Genomic DNA, 18,421 nt, shown 5'->3' with positions numbered 1-18,421 from the left:
TTGCTTCTCTTCTAGTGCAGCTCTCTGCTGTGGCCTGGGAGTGCAGTGGAGGATGGCCCAGGTGCTTGGGCCCTGCACCCCATGGGAAACCAGGAGAAGCACCTGGCTCCTGGCTTCAGATCAGCGATGTGCTGGCCACAGCGCGCCAGCTGTGGCTGCCATTGCGGGGGTGAACCAACAGCAAAGGAAGACCTTTCTCTCTGTCTCTCTCTCTCTCACTGTCCACTCTGCCTGTCAAAAAAAAAAAAAAAAAAAAAAAAAAGCCTTCATATCCATCTTTTTGAAAATTTCCTACCATTTAAACTGAGGGAGGAGAGATTCAAGTTATATCAAGGTACCTGTCCTCTTTCCTCTAACCTTGCTCTTAGAGGCCCCAAGAAAAAGGACTTCTAATCCCCACTGTCTGGCCCATAATGAGTGTATCTCTCCCATTCCTTCCATTCTTGTTGGAGGAAAGAAGTGATTGTAATGAATATAGCCCCTATTCGTTCATTACTTACTTGTGTATAAGTAGGGTATACTTATCTTACAGATATTTATACTTACAAATCATTATAGTACTGTTACTGTAATGAAACATATGGATTTATAACTACAGTATGGGGGTGGGGAACCTGTTTTCTGCCAAGGGCCATTTGGATACTTATAACGTCATTTGTGGGCCACACTAAAGTATCAACTTAAAAGTCAGCCTGCTACAGGTTTATTGGATTTTGAGTCCCACTGGCGGTTGCCTTTGTAGGGCCAGACCAAATGATTTTTTTGAGCCTTGTATGGTCCATGGGGCGGACGTTCCCTCCCCTGCTATATAGTACCTTACTTGTTCCTTTGCTTTTATTCTTGTCACAGTACATATATGTCTAGCTAAGGATTATTAACTCTTCATTCATCATGTCACAAATGAAATTAAAATGTTTATAACTAAAAGATTATAATCTTAAATAAATCTAAATGTATCCAAGTATTTTTGCAATGATTAACTTTTTTTTTTTTTTATTAAAGCAGCCTTACTGTTATGCATCAGTAATTTTCTTTCCAATAAAGGGATCAAATACGCAAGGTAGTAGACTTGGAGTCTAGGCCTGGATTTCATACTAACCACCTCTGATTCTAAATTATCTGAGCTTGAGTTGGTTCCTTTACATTTAAAGCTCTGGTCTAAATTACTTTCTACTTCTGTGATTCCGTGGTTCTATGGAATAAACATAGACTTTAAATGTCACTCTAAGAGCAATATTTGTAAGGCTCCTGGTTTTGATTATTCTGTGAGTTGTTTCATAGATATGTGATTTTCTAGAAGTGTGACTACGTGGCTACCTGGCATTTTCACTGATAAAGTAGCAGCCTGCTGTACCTCCAGTGAATGAACCTTGAGTTAACATAGGGTTATATGCCATCTTTTATAATTTAGATTTTTCATTTCACTTTTTGAGAAAATTTATCACCTGTAGAACTGGTTTTTCATAGCTTCAAAATGTGCTTATATTCTAAAGAAACAAAATGAACCAATTCTAGTCCTAGATATTTTTATTTCAAATCCACAGCTTTGCTATTGTGATATAGCTAATAGAAGGAAGGAAAGAAAACCGGGAATAGTTTTTCTGATATATTTCATCCTAGTTGCATACGAAACAATGTACATGAGTCATTTCAATACAGAGTACCAGACACAGAACTATCATGATGTGCCTTTGACAGAATTAGATTCTATGTCAGGAATCAATACTGTTTCTTTGACATTTTTCATGTTGTCTCGTGTTTCTCTTTTCAAAACTAGGACATTGATGAAGAGATTGAAGCGGAGTATAACATCTTGAAAGCACTTTCTGACCATCCCAATGTGGTCAAATTCTACGGGATTTACTTTAAGAAGGATAAAGTCAACGGAGATAAACTCTGGCTGGTCCTGGAGGTGAGTTTCTGCACTGTTTGTGTGGGTGCAATGCTTGCCTGGGTGTGTCTGCAGCAGGGACAGCATGAACAGGTCCTCCTGTTTTCCTCCCCAGCCATGTCCTCAGGACAGTGCCATGCCTAGTTCTGGCCTTGTCACCTTAAAGTCATATCAAGAAATTAAGGAAAAACCATAAGGATTCTTAAAAATGTAAGGAAATAACTCCATAATAAGAACTAAAGAAACAGAGACTATTTTTCCTGCAAAATGCCAAGTGTAAGAGGGATTTCACTATAATATTTACTTATTCTCTTGTATTTTGTGCAGTTAACTTGAACCAAGGCCCTGTGCAGGTGCTGAGACAGCAGAGCTATAATTTATTTTTAAAGATTTATTTATGTATTTGAAAGAGTTACAGAGAGAGAGAGGGAGAGGTAGAGAGAGAGAGAGAAAGAGAAGTCTTCCATCTGCTGGTTCATTCCCCAGTAGGCTGCAACGGCTGGAGCTGCGCCAATCTGAAGCCAGGAGCCAGGAGCTTCCTCCAGGTCTTCCCACGTGGGTGCAGGGGCCCAAGGACTTGGGCTATCTTCTACTGCTTTCCCAGACCATAGCAGAGAGCTGGATTGGAAGTGGAGCAGCTAGGACTTGAACCGGCGCCCATATGGAATGCTGGCACTGCAGGCAGCGGTTTTACCCACTATGCCACAGCACTGGCCCCTATAATTTTTTTAAAGAGAGATCTTTGATCCACTGTTTCACTCCCCAAATGCCCACAGCAGCCAGGGCTGGGCCAGGATGCACCCACCACATGGGTGGCAGGGGCCCTAGTCCATGAGCCATGCACTTGCCGCCTCTCAGGGTGCACATTAGCCAGAAGCTGAGATAAAAAGTGGAGGGGCCAAGACTTGAAATAGGCATTCTGATGCAGGATGTGGGTGTCCCAAGCAGCGGCTTAACCACTGCACCAAATGCCCATCCCCATGGTTTTCTTCTTCTGTCCTTATTGGATGCTCATGACTTAACTACAGAGCCAGGTGGTTACATTTGTAGGGATCTTGGATTTACAGAATGGCGAGAAATTTCTGTTCCTTGTAAGTTATTCAGTCTATGTGTTTTTTGTTGTAGCACCACTAACAATCTAAGACAGTGCCACTTCAGGAAAAGAAATCAGTCAAAAAAATTAATCAAACGCTGTGAACACTGTAGCCAAGTAAACATATTTATTATCCCTGAGTTTGGGTAGTTGCTAAGTAGGAGGTGAGGAGTGTGCCTTTTTACCTTCTGAATGAGTGTAGCTTTGAACATTTGGATAACTCTCCCTGATGCAGGACTTCTAGAAGGCGCCCTGCTAAGGTGACTGCCTGTCCTCGGTGAATTCAATTTTTCTGGTTTTCATTGAACCTATATATTACTCAAGTGAGGTAATCATTCATTCTAATAAAATCAATTAGAACTTTCAAAAGCTGTGTTTTCCAAACTCAGTGACAGCAAATACCTTTATTTGACTCCTGTCACAGCATAGATTGGTTACATTCACTATTTTTTTTTTTTTTTTTTTTTTAGCATTAGATTGTTTCCTGTCTTTGGAATGTTCCATTGCTTTTCCTGAGAAGTGGCACTGTCTTGATCTGCTCGTGCTGCAATAATAACAAATCGCAGACTGAGTGATTCATAAAGAACAGAAATTTACTTTTCAAGGGTCTGGGGCCAGAGGGTTACCTGGTGTCTGGTGAGGTCTGGCTGCTCTCTGCCTCCGCCATGGTGTGGTGCGCTGCATAGTGCTCACATCGTGGAAGGCAGAAGGGCAGGGAGCCTCCTCCTGGGGGAAAGCCCTTTTTTATCAGGACCTCGTCCCATTCACAAGCACCTTCAGGGGTACCTGAGTAAGTCCTAGTTTCCTGAATCCTTCTACCTTTTAATGCTATCACATTGACCATTATCATTCAAACCATGGCAGCCATAGAAATCAGGTTCACACTGTACCATTTACATACTTTGTGTTCATGTTTTCAGATGTAGACTTTAAACGATTCTACAAATAATGGATATTGTTGCAGAAAAGATTTGAAACTATCAAAACCAATTTTCACGTTTAACATATGTACTTCACTTGTTTTTTATGTTTTTATTCCTGTGTTATCCTATTTTTATACCTAATGCAGATGAACTTAATCTGTTTTTATTTTTTCAAAATTAAATACATTTTCTTGGTTAATAGAATGTGGGTAATAGTACAAGGCTGATTGTAGGAAGTAAATAGAAAGGTGGATCCAGGGGCCAGTGTTGTGGCAAAGCAGGAAATGCCACTGCCTGCATCACTGGCATCCCAGATGGGTGCTGGTTCAAGTCCTGGCTGCTCCATTTCCCGTCCAGCTCCCTGCTAACGGCCTGAGAAAAGCAGTGGAAGATGGCCCAAGAGCTTGGACCCCTGACACCCATCTGGAGATCTGGAAGAAGCTCCTGGCTCCTGGCATTGGCCTGGCTTAGCCCAGGCTGTTATAGCCACTTGGGGAGTGTACCAGCAGATGGAAGATCTCTCTTTTTCTCTCTCTCTCTCTCTCTGTCTCTCTCTCTCTTTAACTCTGAGTTTTAAATAAATAAATATCTGAAAGAAAGAAAGAAAGATCCAGTGCCATGCCACCTTCTCTTGATGGATCCCTGCTTTTGATGTGCTGTGACTGCTGAACTAGGGAAAGTGTGGCTGAACTTCACCACTGTCTCAGCTAGTGACCATGCCCTTGATCTTGGCGAGACTGTCAACTGCACTTCTTTTTTTTTTTTTTTTTTTTTTTTTGTAACATGATAATGGTGGTTTATGGCATAACAATTAGTACAACATCACAATAGTTTATATGGCATAAGAATTGCTTATGATATCACAATAACAGTTTATGGTACCACAAACTGATTATGACTTTATATGTATGACATCCCATTGGTTATTTTTTTGTTAATTGATTATGAGATCACAATGATAGGTATATGATATAACAATGGTGGGTTATCAATCCTAGTTGATTGAGAAATTACAAAGATTTTTATGAAATTGCAATTAATTAAAACATAGCTTTATGTTATTTATAAAATTACTTTTTATTTCATAATAATTGTTGACTTTAAAGTGGTTTCAGTTTTATCATATTTGATTATAGCATCATATTGGTAGCTTTATGAATCACATGGAGGCTTATGATATAAAAGTATTGATTCATCATTTCAGAATTGATGATGACACCACAATGAAATTTCATGTCCACACAGTGGTCATTTTTGGAATCATGAATACACATATATTTTCATCATGAATATACTTCTGGAACCATCCATCCCCCTGTTGTAGTCTGGAGGTTGGCCATGCACCTGAGCTCTTTGGTATCTCTGCTGCTCACCTGGGTGGCGTCCTATTTCCTGGACCCTGTGGCCTTCTCTTTTCAAGTTTCCTTCTCCAATGTCTGCATCACGTTGTTGTGCGTGCTTCACTCCCACAACCAGCCCTGCTGATGTGCCCAGCCCATGAGTCCTTTCTGTTTAGTTTCTGTAGGGAACACACTGCCTCCTCCTGGTCCCTTCCCTGAGTGTGTGTGGGAGGCCTGCGCAGGGGCCTCCTGGATGCCGTTGTCTGAGAGGCGCCACGTCCTGATCACAGACCCGGGTTATCCCTTGTTTTCTCCCCTCCCTTCCCGGCTGTGTCTCTGCCTCCACTGTTCACTGGCCCTGTGAGGGCAGCTGTGCAGGTGGCTCCCAAACGGCCTCACTGAGGGCTGTACTGTGTGGCTCGCCCTGCATTGCCTGCCCAAGAAGCTCCCACCCTGCTCGCTGCCTCTCCCTGCTGCAAAAGTCCGTTAACATCTCATGCCCACCACTCTGCTTTTTTCTGTCCTCTTTTTCTCTGTGGTTTATACTTTTTTATTCCATCACTAATATGTTAGCGGAGATTCAGGGGCAGCAAGAGAAAAGAAACGTATGCTTCAGCTGCCACTTTTAATTGCAGAGCATCTCAAAATGTAAAATAGATTTTCATGACCCTTTTCATCATCTAAAGCTGCGTATTACTATTTTTTTTTTTTTGACAGGCAGAGTGGACAGTGAGAGAGACAGAGACAGAGAGAAAGGTCTTCCTTTGCCGTTGGTTCACCCTCCAATAGCTGCCACGGCTGGCGCACTGCGGCCGGCGCACCACGCTGATCCGATGGCAGGAGCCAGGTGCTTCTCCTGGTCTCCCATGGGGTGCAGGGCCCAAGCACTTGGGCCATCCTCCACTGCACTCCCGGGCCACAGCAGAGAGCTGGCCTGGAAGAGGGGCAACCGGGACAGAATCCGGCGCCCCGACCGGGACTAGAACCCGGTGTGCCAGTGCTGCTAGGTGGAGGATTAGCCTAGTGAGCCACAGCGCTGGCCGCTGCATATTATTTTTTAAAGCCCTAATTTTTAAATAACCACTTATAGCCTTTAAAAATCAGACAATTTACTTATGATTTCAAAATTCTATATCTGCAGTTTTAAAACAGTTTTTTTTTAGTTGAATCACATACAAAAACAAAATTAAACTTTTATTCATCTAAACTTGGTTACTCCAAATAATAAAATATTAATTAAGAACTTAAACTACATACCTTTCCTTAGTGAAGGATTTTAAAGATTTTATTGCATTGTTTGCAGTTGTATTTGAGATATGATGCTGTACAAATTCTTTATGTAGTCTTGAATGAAATTGTGCATATTCTTCAAAATGTTTTCTGTAATGCATTTTAATTTTTCTTCCATGGAGAGTAATTGGTGGATTAGCATTTAGATGAAGGTTTGGGTATTCTGTCTAATGTAGGCCTAACTGGGCAAGGAAATAAGGTATAAATCTTTGCCCAGAGCTTAAAAATATTGAGCGATTTATTATTGTCTTTTATTCCTGTCAAATCCCTCCACTAATTATACTGGAATTTCTTGGCAAAATCAATTGGAGTTGGGTGAGAAATGGAACTATTGGTCACGGTTAAAAACCTTTGTTTTTGTTTTTGTTTTGTTTGTTTTTTGAGCCAGGGCAGAAAAGGTAAATTCAGATGGTTTTGGAACATCCAGTACAGTGAAGCTGCACACACATGTAAGGAATATGTGGAGTCTTCATCGCTTCTTTGAGCTTTGTCCTGGTATTTCATTATCAGATGGAAATATTGGAAATATCCCCAGATTGCAAAAAAAAAAGTGTAGTTCAATAAAATATCAGAAACTTAATTTATCTGAATGTGTAAAAGGGAGGGTGTATAATTTATTGGCATATGTAAATTAGACTAATTACATATGCACATAAGTGGCTAGCTGCACAATTACCTGATTTATAAACATGAATAGTGCAGGTGCTGTGTTAGAGGCACTTTCAGAAAATTGGCATGTGGCGTCAATACTTTGTCCTACAAAATGACTGCTAATTATACCTTTTATCATAATGAAGCCCAAATAAATGATTTCGCATGAGGATACAGAAAGAATGGCCACAGAGCGGGTGATGTCACAGAGGGGGTGAGCCTTGCTCACAGGCTGGCCTGCTGCTGTGAATCCGCACAAGTAAGTGTACATACAGGATGCAATGTGCTGAGCAATGAGTGCAAGACCTCGTTAGGAGCCTGGCTAGTCAGGGAGGCTCTGCCAGTCAGCCACTTTTCACTGTGAAAAGTCATTTTACGTGTCTGAGGCCAACAGTAAATGGAAAACACATACTATGAAAAAACTATGCCTGGATTTCAATTTTTTTTGCACCAAATTAATCTTATAATTCCATTTTTGCATGCCTGTTTTGAAATACTCCTCTATTTCAATCCAAAGCGAAATCCTAGGAATAATGTTTTCCCAGATCTTGCACGACAGTCTGTTTGCTCTAGTTGTGATTTCGGATTTTTTTTTTCACTTTCTTTGTACAATCTTTTCTCTCTTGTGTTTTTCCTTCATTTTGTTAATCTGCAAGTGTCTGAGTATGACTGATGCACTAGACCCTGTTCGAGAATTATTTCCTTCGTAAGTGTATGTGTGTGTTCATCTTAGACTCTAGGTGCTGCCTGGGGCTTAGTACAAGAGCTGACCCTCTGGAATTCCCATTACAAGCCTGCATGAAACTGCTTCTGTGGTGGGAACTGCTCTTTTACAGAGTATCAGTGGGGGTTTGTAATGTCACTCAATGTTTCAGATGTTACTAATGTTACTGACATAAAGAGAAAACCAGTGCTTTTTGCTTGTTTGTTTTTGCTTATGCCTCCTTTCTAAATACCCCGCCCCGCTTTACTCCTTTCTGTGCGCTGCCACCACATCTCTTGGCTGAGCTTAGGAAGATGTGGGTGTGCTGCCTGATTCTGCGTGCCTGTAACTCCTGGTGTCTACTGTTGAGAATCCAGGATGGGGGAGGGCCCGGGAAGGTGAGAGGAGACTAAGTCTCTGTCTAGGCGTCTCACCCGAGACCATAAAACAGTGGAAACTGAGTACAGTTAGCCTCGCCTGGAGCGTTTGCTGCTGATGAACACAAAGGAAGACCTGAGATTTCCCCACAATTTCCGCTTTCCTGGGAGTATGAAGTGCTGAAGGAAATCTTGTCTTCTCCCCTAGGAGCGATTTGCTTAGTGTGCTTTCAGCCATAATGGAACCCCAGATCAGAGTTAGGACATTTCTCTGTTAAAAAAGCCTTTCTTTATCATCCAATCTTAGCTGTAATTGCGCCTTTCACGGTGGTGCTGCACACTGCCTTCCATTATTCATTTGAATTGGTCCTGATTTGTTCATTCTTAATAATGGCATTGCTTTCTCTCATTGCTTTCCAATTATAGCAATTTTTCTCTTTGAAATTATATCCCTTTCAGGAGATCAAAGACTGGCAATTACAGGTGGTATTTGAAAGCACAAAAAAATCCAGTAAATAGTCTTAAAGCCTCCCAAAGGCACATTGTAGGTCATCAAAGTAGTTTGCATAAACATAAAATACTACTTTCATATGTCATGAGTTACTGGCTTGTTCTTTTTTTTAAAGATTTATTTATTTGAAAGGCAGAGAAGACAGTGAGGGAGGGAGAAAGGAGATGGGAGAGGAGAGAGAGAAGTCTTCCATCCACCCATTCATTGCCCAAATGCCTAGAACAGTCAGGGCTGGGTCAAGCCGAAGGCCGGAGCCAGTGACTTCATCCAGGTGTCCCACGTGGGTGGTGGAGGCCCAGGTACTTGAGCAGCACTGCTGCCTCCCAGGATATGCAGTAGCAGGAAGCTCGACAGGAAGCAGAGGAGGCTGGACTTGACACTCTGACGTGGGGTCCTGGCGTGGCAAGCGGCGGCTTAACCCCCTGTACCACAATGCCTGCTTCCAGGGTGTTCCTCTTGTTCTGCTTCCATCCAGTTAGGAATGCTGAGGTCTGTTGCGAGGAAAGAAAACATACAATGATAGAAAGAAGGTGAGTTCAAATGAACCTGCCGTTTCTCATGGATCCATTAAGGTAATAACCAGTCCACAGAGGGGGACGTGATGCCCTTATGGACCTGAGTGTGTGTGAGGGGACTCGGGAAGCAGGGCAGGTGTGGGAACCCTGGCCTGTGAGTGTCTCTGATAGCACCACCTGCCCCTCCTCCCTTTGGCGATGCACCATTGCAGTAGAGACCAGCAGTGCGACTCCTTCTGTGTCCTTAAGCCTGGAACAGCCATTCCTAGCTCTCATACAAAAGGTTGTTATTTGGTGAATTTGTAACAGAACAGATAGCGTTCACTAAGATGCGTTTCATTTTATTTAAAGAGCAGGATGGAAAGGCAGTCTAAATATACTGCTTTGTAGTTTCCTCACCTACGAAATAAGCCATACATAGCTCTTCTGTGAGTATAGTAACTCTTTGTGCTTGCATAAAACAGCGACAAGTGCAAGTTTATAGTAAGTCTGCAGGGGAAAACACAGGATGACCACAGATGTCCTGCTACCTGATAAACTCATAGAATTTTGCTGTATACATTAAATATTTCTTCTGCTAAGTTACTTTCTCTTTGTTATAGATTTCTGGTTGATAAAATTACCAGTGTGTCATGTTGTTTTCCCAAGGATTTTAGTCTTTTAGGGTGCCTGAAAAGTTCTGTATTTTGGTTTAGTGATTGGTTGCCTGATTGTATACAATTGCCTAAGTGCGTGAAACGGTATTTAAGAAAATCAATTTTATGGCAGCAATACCTTAAAAATACTGCTTCTAGGCCGGCGCCGTGGCTCACTAGGCTAATCCTCCGCCCAGCGGCGCCGGCACACCAGGTTCTAGTCCCAGTCGGGGCGCTGGATTCTGTCCCAGTTGCCCCTCTTCCAGGCCAGCTCTCTGCTGTGGCCCACGAGTGCAGTGGAATATGGCCCAAGTGCTTGGGCCCTGCACCCCATGGGAGACCAGGAGAAGCACCTGGCTCCTGCCTTCGGATCAGCGCGGTGCGCCAGCCGCGGCAGCCATTGGAAGGTGAACCAATGGCAAAGGAAAACCTTTCTCTCTGTCTCTGTCTCTCTCACTGTCCACTCTGCCTGTCAAAAAATAAAAATAAAAAAAAAAATACTGCCTCTAGTTTACACATTAGAAAAGTAATCTGGATGGGCTGGCATTGTGGCATAGCTGGTAAAGCTGTTGCCTGCAACGCTGGCATCCCATATGGGTACTGGTTTGTGTCCCGGCAGCTCTACTTCCAATCCAGCTCCCTGCTAATGGCCTGGGCGGAACAGTGGAGGATGGCCCAAGTGTTTGGGTTGCTGCACCCATGAGGGAGACCTGGATGAAGCTCTTGGCTTCTGCATGGTCCAATGGTATCTGTTGTGGCCATCTGGAAAGTGAACCAGTACATGGAAAATATTCTCTCTCTCTCTCTCTCTCTCTCTCTCCCCCCCAACTCTGTCTCTCCCTCTCTCTTTGTAACTCTGACTTTCAAACAAAAAAATCGTCAAAAGAGAGTAGTGTGGAAATTTTATGCATTAGAAAATGTCTGTTAGGTGAAGGTACCAGTTTTCATTCAAGTTATCAGGATTTGTTGGAATCTAAAATTTAGGACATTAATATATGTTACTAAAATATTTAAGTTGATCACATCACATTTGGAAGAAGTGCCTTCTAGACCTTATGAAAAGATGACTTGTCATTGTATAAGCATCTGTGTATGTGCGTGCATAAGTTTACAAAAGTTAAGATTATCCATGGGTCACTGATTCTATAACTAGCAATCTCTTACTTTAGGCCAGCCATTTTAGTAGGTTCTGGGCATTCAGCAGGGAATACGGCAAGCTGCATCATTTACAGAGCTTACAGTCTAGTGGTGGGGAAAGATAATTTAGAACTAATATGCTAATTAAGTATACATATTTTTATTAGTGCTATGAAAAATCCAAATGGGTATGTCAGTAGACCTTTTGGGAAAATAACAGTCAACAGGGTCTATTGGAGAAGGGAATGTTTTAATCTGTTACCTGAAAAGCAAGCAGAAAAAAGAATAGTTTTAGTACCTTTATTTGAAACATCCTCCAAACTACTCTGGTGTTAAGAATAACACTGTCTTGAGCACACTGAAACAAAAACTCTAAGAATGGGGTCTTAGAAACAGTATTTTTATTTTTTAATTATTTACTTTTTTAAAAGATTGGCAGAGAGATACACAGAGAGAGAAACAGGAGAGAGAGAGAGAGAGAGAGAATCTTCCATATGTTCGTTCACTCCATAAATGGCTGCAATAGCCAGGCTGGGCCAGGCTGAAGCCAGGAGCCAGGAACTCCGTCTAGGTCTCATATAGGTGGCAGGAACTCAATTACTAGAGCCGTTATCCACTGCTTGCCAGGTGCGTTAGCAGGGGACTAGATCAGAAGTGGAGAAGCCAGGACTCAAATCAGTGCTCAGATATGGGACATGGGCATCCCAAACAGCAGCCTAACCCATTGTTCCACAGTGCCAACCCCCCAGAAATTATATTTTTAAAGTAAGTTCTGAAATCAGTCTTATCAAAGGGAAGTTTAGAAAAAAATGTCAGAGGTTCTCAAACTTCTATATGCATAAAAAACTCATCTGGGACTTCTGCCTCTGGCCAAGATAGGACAAGTATCAACAACTAGAAAAGTGGACAAAATGCATTTTTTAAAAATAACACTTTTCTTGGGCTGGCACCGTGGTGCAGTAGGTTTATCCTCCACCTGTGATGCCTGCATCCTTTATGGGTGCCAGTTCTAGTCCCGGCTGCTCCTCTTCCAATCCAACTCTCTGTTGTGGCCTGGGAAAGCAATAGAAGATGGCCCAAGTCCTTGGGCCCCTGCACCCACATGGGAGACCTGGAAGAAGCACCTGGCTCCTAGCTTCGGATCAGCACAGCTCCAGCTGTTGCGGCCAACTGAGTAGTTAACTAACAGACAGAAGACCTTTCTCTCTGTCTCTCCCTCTCAAATAAATAAATAAAATCTTTAAAAAACAAATAACACTTGGGGCCGGCGCTGTGGTGCAGTAGGTTAATCCACCCACTGCGGCGCCAGCATCCCATATGGATGCCCATTCTAGTCCCAGCTGCTTCTCTTCCAATCCAGCTCTCTGCTATGGCGTGGAAAAGCAGTAGAAGATGGCCCAAGTGCTTGGGCCCCTGTCCCCGAGTGGGAAACCAGGAAGAAGCTCCTGGCTCCTGGCTTTGGATCAGTGCAGCTCTGGTCATTGTGGCCAACTGGGGAGTGAACCAACGGAAGGAAGACCTTTCTCTCTGCCTCTTCCTCTCACTGTAACTCTACCTCTCAAATAAATAAATAAAGTCTTAAAAAATAATAACACTTTTCAAACACTGGAAGAGCACAGGCTAGGACTGTGACATTGAGAAAAGAAAGCAAGTGAAATAAATGCTATAATCCCTTCATCTTTATTCTTAGAGGCAGTTTCCAGTACACAGGCACAAAGGGGGCATTCCCAAGATGAAAGCTATCTTCCTCGACTGAAAAAGACTAGAAAGGCAGAGGTGGCTGGAATTAGCATAGAAGAGGGAGGTATGCAGGGAGAGATTTCTGAGAATTTATACACATAATCTAAATTAATGAAGGTCTGTGAGTGACACCCAAGTCATAGTACATAGTACATAGTACATAGTATGAGACTTCATGCAGCTGAGCAAAGAGCGCCCAGAGGAAGGATCGCTCGAGGGCAGTGATGTGCACAGCTGCTGGAGTTCAGGACTGGGAGATGCGTGTTACCATCAGCCAAAATGGGGACACTTTGTTTGATATGTGAAGCATTCAGCAGAGACTCCCAGGAAGGCACTGTAGTAGGGAAAGGGCTAAACTAGCGCTTGAATAGAATCTGTCTGAAAAGTTCACATTGACCCACAAGTAAATTAACTACCGACCAGAGCAAAAGTCAGCATTCACTCAGAGGACACTGGGTGATGTGACATGAGCAATCTCCAGCTCCAGTAGTAAACAACTGGATGTGTGAGGAAGCAGGAAGAGGTGACCCAGTATCAGAGGAAAAGTTGGTCAGTGGAGACGGAAACAGAAGTGACTGGTGCTGTCTGTAGCCGGTGAGGGCTTTAAGAACATTATGAATATGTTCAAAGATTTAAAGTAAACATATAATATACATATATAAGGAAAATATATAATGTGGAAAGAAATGTGAACTATCAACAAGAACTAAATGGAACTTCTAGAACTGACAAAAATATACTATCTACATCAAAAATAAACAATAAGTGAGTTGAATGGCAGATGAGACGTAGATGGAAAGATCAGTGAACTTGGAGACAGGAAAATTAAAGCTGTCCAAAATGAATCATAGTTATAAATATATATATATGTATATAAAATAAATGGGACAAGAGGTCTCTAAGAGCAATGAGACATTACCTTGTATTTTTTTAAAGATTTATTTTAAATAAATCTTTTATAAATACAATAAATATTTTATAAATAAATAAAATATTTTATTTTTTAAAGATTTATTTTATATGAAAGGCAGAGTTACAGAGAGGCAGAGACAGAGAGAGTGAGAGAGACAAACAGAGAGAAAGGTCTTCCATCCTCTGGTTGACTCCCCAGATGGCTGTAACAGCTGGAGCTGTGCAGATCTGAAGCCAGGAGCCAGGAGATTTTTGAGGGTCTCGCACATGGGTGCAGGGCCCAAGGACTTGGGCCATCTTCCACTACGTTCCCAGGCCATAGCAGAGAGCTGGATCGGAAATGGAGCAGCCCGGACTTGAACCGGCGCCCATATGGGATGGCGGCACTGCAGGTGGCAGCTTTACCCGTGATGCCACAGCACCAGCCCCATTATCTTGTATTCTAACATACGTGTAACTGCGAAATGAGAATGGTGGGGTGGAGGGTGGAAAATAAACACTGAAATAAAAAATGGCTGAAATGTTTCTGTATTTGATGAACACTGAAAAGCTGCAGACCTAAAAAACTGAAAAATCCCTCAAGTATGGTAAAGAAACCACAGTAAGATATTTCATAATTCAAATCCTAAAAACTAATCATGAGAGTTATAAGAGCAACGGGAGAGAAAAACAGTACATGTGAGGGTAATGGGTAAGAGTGGCCACTGATCTGTCATCAAATGCAGGGGCCTGACATCTTTCCAGAATGGAAAGAAAAGTGCTCCCAACTTAGCATTCTGTATCCAGGGGAGCTGTTATTCATAAACAAAAGCAAAATAAAGACGTTTTTATCAAGCAAGAAAAACTTATCACCGGAGATCTGCACTACAAAGAAGAGTTAAAGGACACCTTCCAGGCTGAAGGCAGTTGGCTCCTGCAAAAAAGGTGTAAGGGATACCAGCAGTGGTAAATGTAAGGCAGAATGCAAGCTTGATGCTGTGTTTTTCTTTCTTAAAAGACAGATCACTTTTACAACCAAATTTTAACTGGATATTATGGGGAAATAATGTACATAAAACTAAAATGTGACAGTAAGAGCAAAGGTACAGGAGAGGGAAGTTGAAAGTACACAGGTTGAAGTGTCTTACATTGTGTGTGAAGTGCTATAATATTATTAGAAGGTAGACTATGATCAGTTAAAGACGAATTTTATAAATTCTAACCACTCAAAGATGAAAAAATAAAGCTAACAAGCTAGTGGAGGACAAAATGGAATACTAAAAATATCCAATCCATATTAAAGTAGTAAAATAGGATAAAAAGAACAAAGAACACATACAGTAGATAGAAAACAAATAGCAAGATAGTAGATTTGAACCATATCATACTTAAGTTTAGATTAAATGAAAATGGTCTAGATTCTATAAAGGCAGGTGATGAAAAGCAAGATCCAATATAAACATATATGATACATGTAAAGATACAGATAGATTAAAGGGGAAAGATGGAAAACTGTACCTTGCCAACATTAGTTCTGAAGCCCTTTCCATGAAGAAAATGCCGGGTCCAGTATGTTCCCTGGTGAATTCTGTCACTTACTATTTCTGAGAGATGCAGAAATGTTGCATAGCTCTATCCCCTCCTCCCCATTTTTCATGTTATTGCTACACACAATGCATTAGTAAATAGTAGAACACATTTTCATCACTTTCTGTACTTTTATATATTTTAAAGCAACAAGAGAAAGAGCAAATACGGAATTTGTTATCTTAATGTCTTTATTTAACATTTCTGGCTCTTTTCCTGTGTTCTGATGAATTAACATCTGATGTCATTATTTAGATACAGCTTTGTTGTTGTCAAATACATTTACATGTATTGTAGAACCAACAGAGTATATTATTATAAACATACTGTATTCTGTATACATATTATTTACACATGTATAATCTTTATATCCACTTGACAAGAAAGAAATACACATTTAACAGTATGTCCTCATTCGCTTGTAATCAAGTAAGTACCTTTACTAGTGCTCTCTGTCTTTGTGTGAATTCATACTGCTCTCAGTGGTCCCCTACATTCATTCTAAAGAATTTCCTGTAGTGTTTTTGATAAGGTGGATCTACTAGCAAAAAATTCTCTGAGTTTACTTACAGGTGTCTTATTCCCCTTCACTTTTTGCAAGACAGTTTCTCTGATTGTCAGAGTCTAAGTATTTTGTCCTTGGGTACATCACTCCTCTGCCTTCTGGCCTACATTCTTTCTTCTTTTAAGTATGTATTTATTCCTTTAAATGGCAGAGCTACAGAGAGAGAGAGATCTTCCATCTGCTGGTTCACTTCCCAGATGGCTATCACAGCTGAGGCTGGGCCAGGCCAAAGCTAGGAACTTCGTCTAGGTCTCCCACATGCGTGCAGTGGCCCAAGTTCTTGGTTCATCTGCTGCTGCTTTCACAGGCCACCAGCATGGAAGTGGAGCAGCCAGGACTTGAACTGGAGCTCTGGTGAGATGCCTGTGTCCCAGAGGGTGGCTTAACTCACTGTGTCACAATGTCAGCATTTGCCCGACGTTGTTTCTGATGATAAATCAATTGTAAATCTAATTGGGGTTCCCTTGTATACATAAATTCATTTTTCTCTGACTATTTCAACTACTTTAAGATTTTATTTCTTACACTGTCAGCATTTTTATTATTATGTCACTGTGGACTTCTTCAGTTCATTGAGAACATCTTAGATTCATAGAATAATGTTTTTCATAAAATTTGGGGGATTTATACCTTTAATTTTTTTAAAGATTTATTTATTTGAAAGTCAGAGTTGCACAGAGAGAGGAGAGGCAGAGAGAGAGAGAGAGGTCTTCCATCCGATGGTTCATTCCCCAATTGGCTGCAATGGCCGGAGCTGCACCGATCCGTAGCCAGAAGCCAGGAGCTTCCTTCTGGTCTCCCATGGGGGTGCAGGGACCCAAGCACTTGGGCCATCTTCTAATGCTTTCCCAGGCCATAGCAGAGAGCTGGGTCGGATGTTGAGCAGCCGGGTTTCAAACAAGCGTCCATATGGGATGCCGGCGCCTCAGGTCAGGGTATTAACCCACTGCGCCACCACAGCACAGGCCCCTATATCTTTAATTTTTTTTCTGAGTATTCTCACTCCCTTTTTCTGGTACTGCCATGATAGAGATAATAGTCACCCTCATTTTTCTGAGACTATTCATCCGTCTTCATTCTTCTCTTTTCTTATGTTTATAATATTTATCAATCTGTCTTTAAGTTCACTGGTACTTTGTTCAGCCAGCTGGAATTTACTGTTGAACTCCTCTGGTAATGTTTTCAAGTTATTTTATAATGTATAAAAAATTGCCATATTCACTTCAAATGTAGACATTATGTACATACAAATGTATATTATTTTTCTTGAAGATATTAATATCACAGAGGAAGGAATTCATGACAATGATCATAACATGGCAAAAGAAGAATGTGTTATTTATATGGCATGACTCATTGAAGCCATATTTATAACTACATACAAAATGATATGACACCACACAACTTTTATTCTCTCTCCAGATATACATATATATATATAAAATATGTATATATACATGTCTATTTATATATAAACTTCCATAAATGAGGTAACATATGTGATATTTGTCTTTCCGGGTCTGGTTTATTTCCCTTAGCATAATTATCTCCAGTTCCATCTGTTTTTTTGCAAATGTCAGGATTTCATTCTTTTTTATGACACAGTAATTATATATATTATCTATATAATATTCTTTATCCATTCATCAGCTGATGGACACATCTAGGCTGATTTCATCTCTTTGACAATGTGAGTTGAGCTGCTATAAACATGGGAGTGCAGGTAACTCTTTCATATGCTGATTGCATTTCCTTTAGATATATTCTCAATATTTGAATAGCCGGGTCATATGGTAGATCTATTTTTAGTTTTCTGAGGCATCTCCATACTGTTTTCCATAATGGTTGTACCAATTTGCATTCCTACCAACAATGTATTGCCAGTATTTGTTATTTTTTAATTTTTGGAAAATAGCCATTCTAACTGGAGTCGAGTGATACCTCATTGTGTTTTTTATTTGTATTTCTCTGATATCTAGTGATCCTGAACATTTTTTCATTTTTTTTTTTTGGCCATTTGTGTTTCATCCTTTGAAAAATGCCTGTTCATATCCTTTGCCTATTTTTCAATGGGGTTATTTATTATGTTGCTGTTGAATTTCTTGAGCTCCTTATATATTCTGAATATTAATCCTTTATTGGATGCTTATTTTGCACATATTTTCTCCCATTCTGTCGGTTGTCTCTCCACTTTGTTAACTATTTCTTTGCTGTGCAGACACTTCTTGGCTTGATGTAATCCCCTTTGTCTATTTTTGCTTTTGTTGCCTATGCTTCTGGGGTGTTATCCAAGAAGTCTTTACCTTGGCCAATATCTTGTGACATTTCCCCCATTTTCCTCCAGTAATTTGATAGTTTCAAGACTTAAGTTTAGACGGTTGGTCGATTGTGAGTTGATTTTTGAGTAGAATGAAAGGTAGGAGTCTTGTTTCATACTTCTGCATGTGGAAATCCAATTTTGCCAGCATCATTTATTGAAGAGACTGACCATTTTCCAGGGAGTGATTTTAGCTCATTTGTCAAAAGATTAGTTGGTTGTAGATGCATGGATTAGTTTCTGGAGTTTCTGTTC

General features: G+C 41.0%; 1 protein-coding gene across 2 annotated transcripts in view; it reads left to right on the top strand.

Moving 5' to 3' along the window:
- MYO3A (myosin IIIA) overlaps positions 1 to 18,421 on the top strand; it is a 229,809-nt gene that overhangs the window by 15,095 nt on the left and 196,293 nt on the right. For both annotated transcript variants that reach the window (XM_017347628.3, XM_070056118.1), the window contains exon 4: positions 1,778 to 1,912. In XM_017347628.3, coding sequence (XP_017203117.3) covers positions 1,778 to 1,912 — 135 coding nt within the window. The remainder of the gene's footprint in view (positions 1 to 1,777; positions 1,913 to 18,421) is intronic.

Source organism: Oryctolagus cuniculus, chromosome 13 (assembly GCF_964237555.1).
Source record: "Oryctolagus cuniculus chromosome 13, mOryCun1.1, whole genome shotgun sequence".
NCBI lineage: Eukaryota > Metazoa > Chordata > Mammalia > Lagomorpha > Leporidae > Oryctolagus > Oryctolagus cuniculus.
The sequence above is the reverse complement of the archived record's forward strand: the minus strand, read 5'-3'. Positions and strand labels throughout refer to the sequence as shown.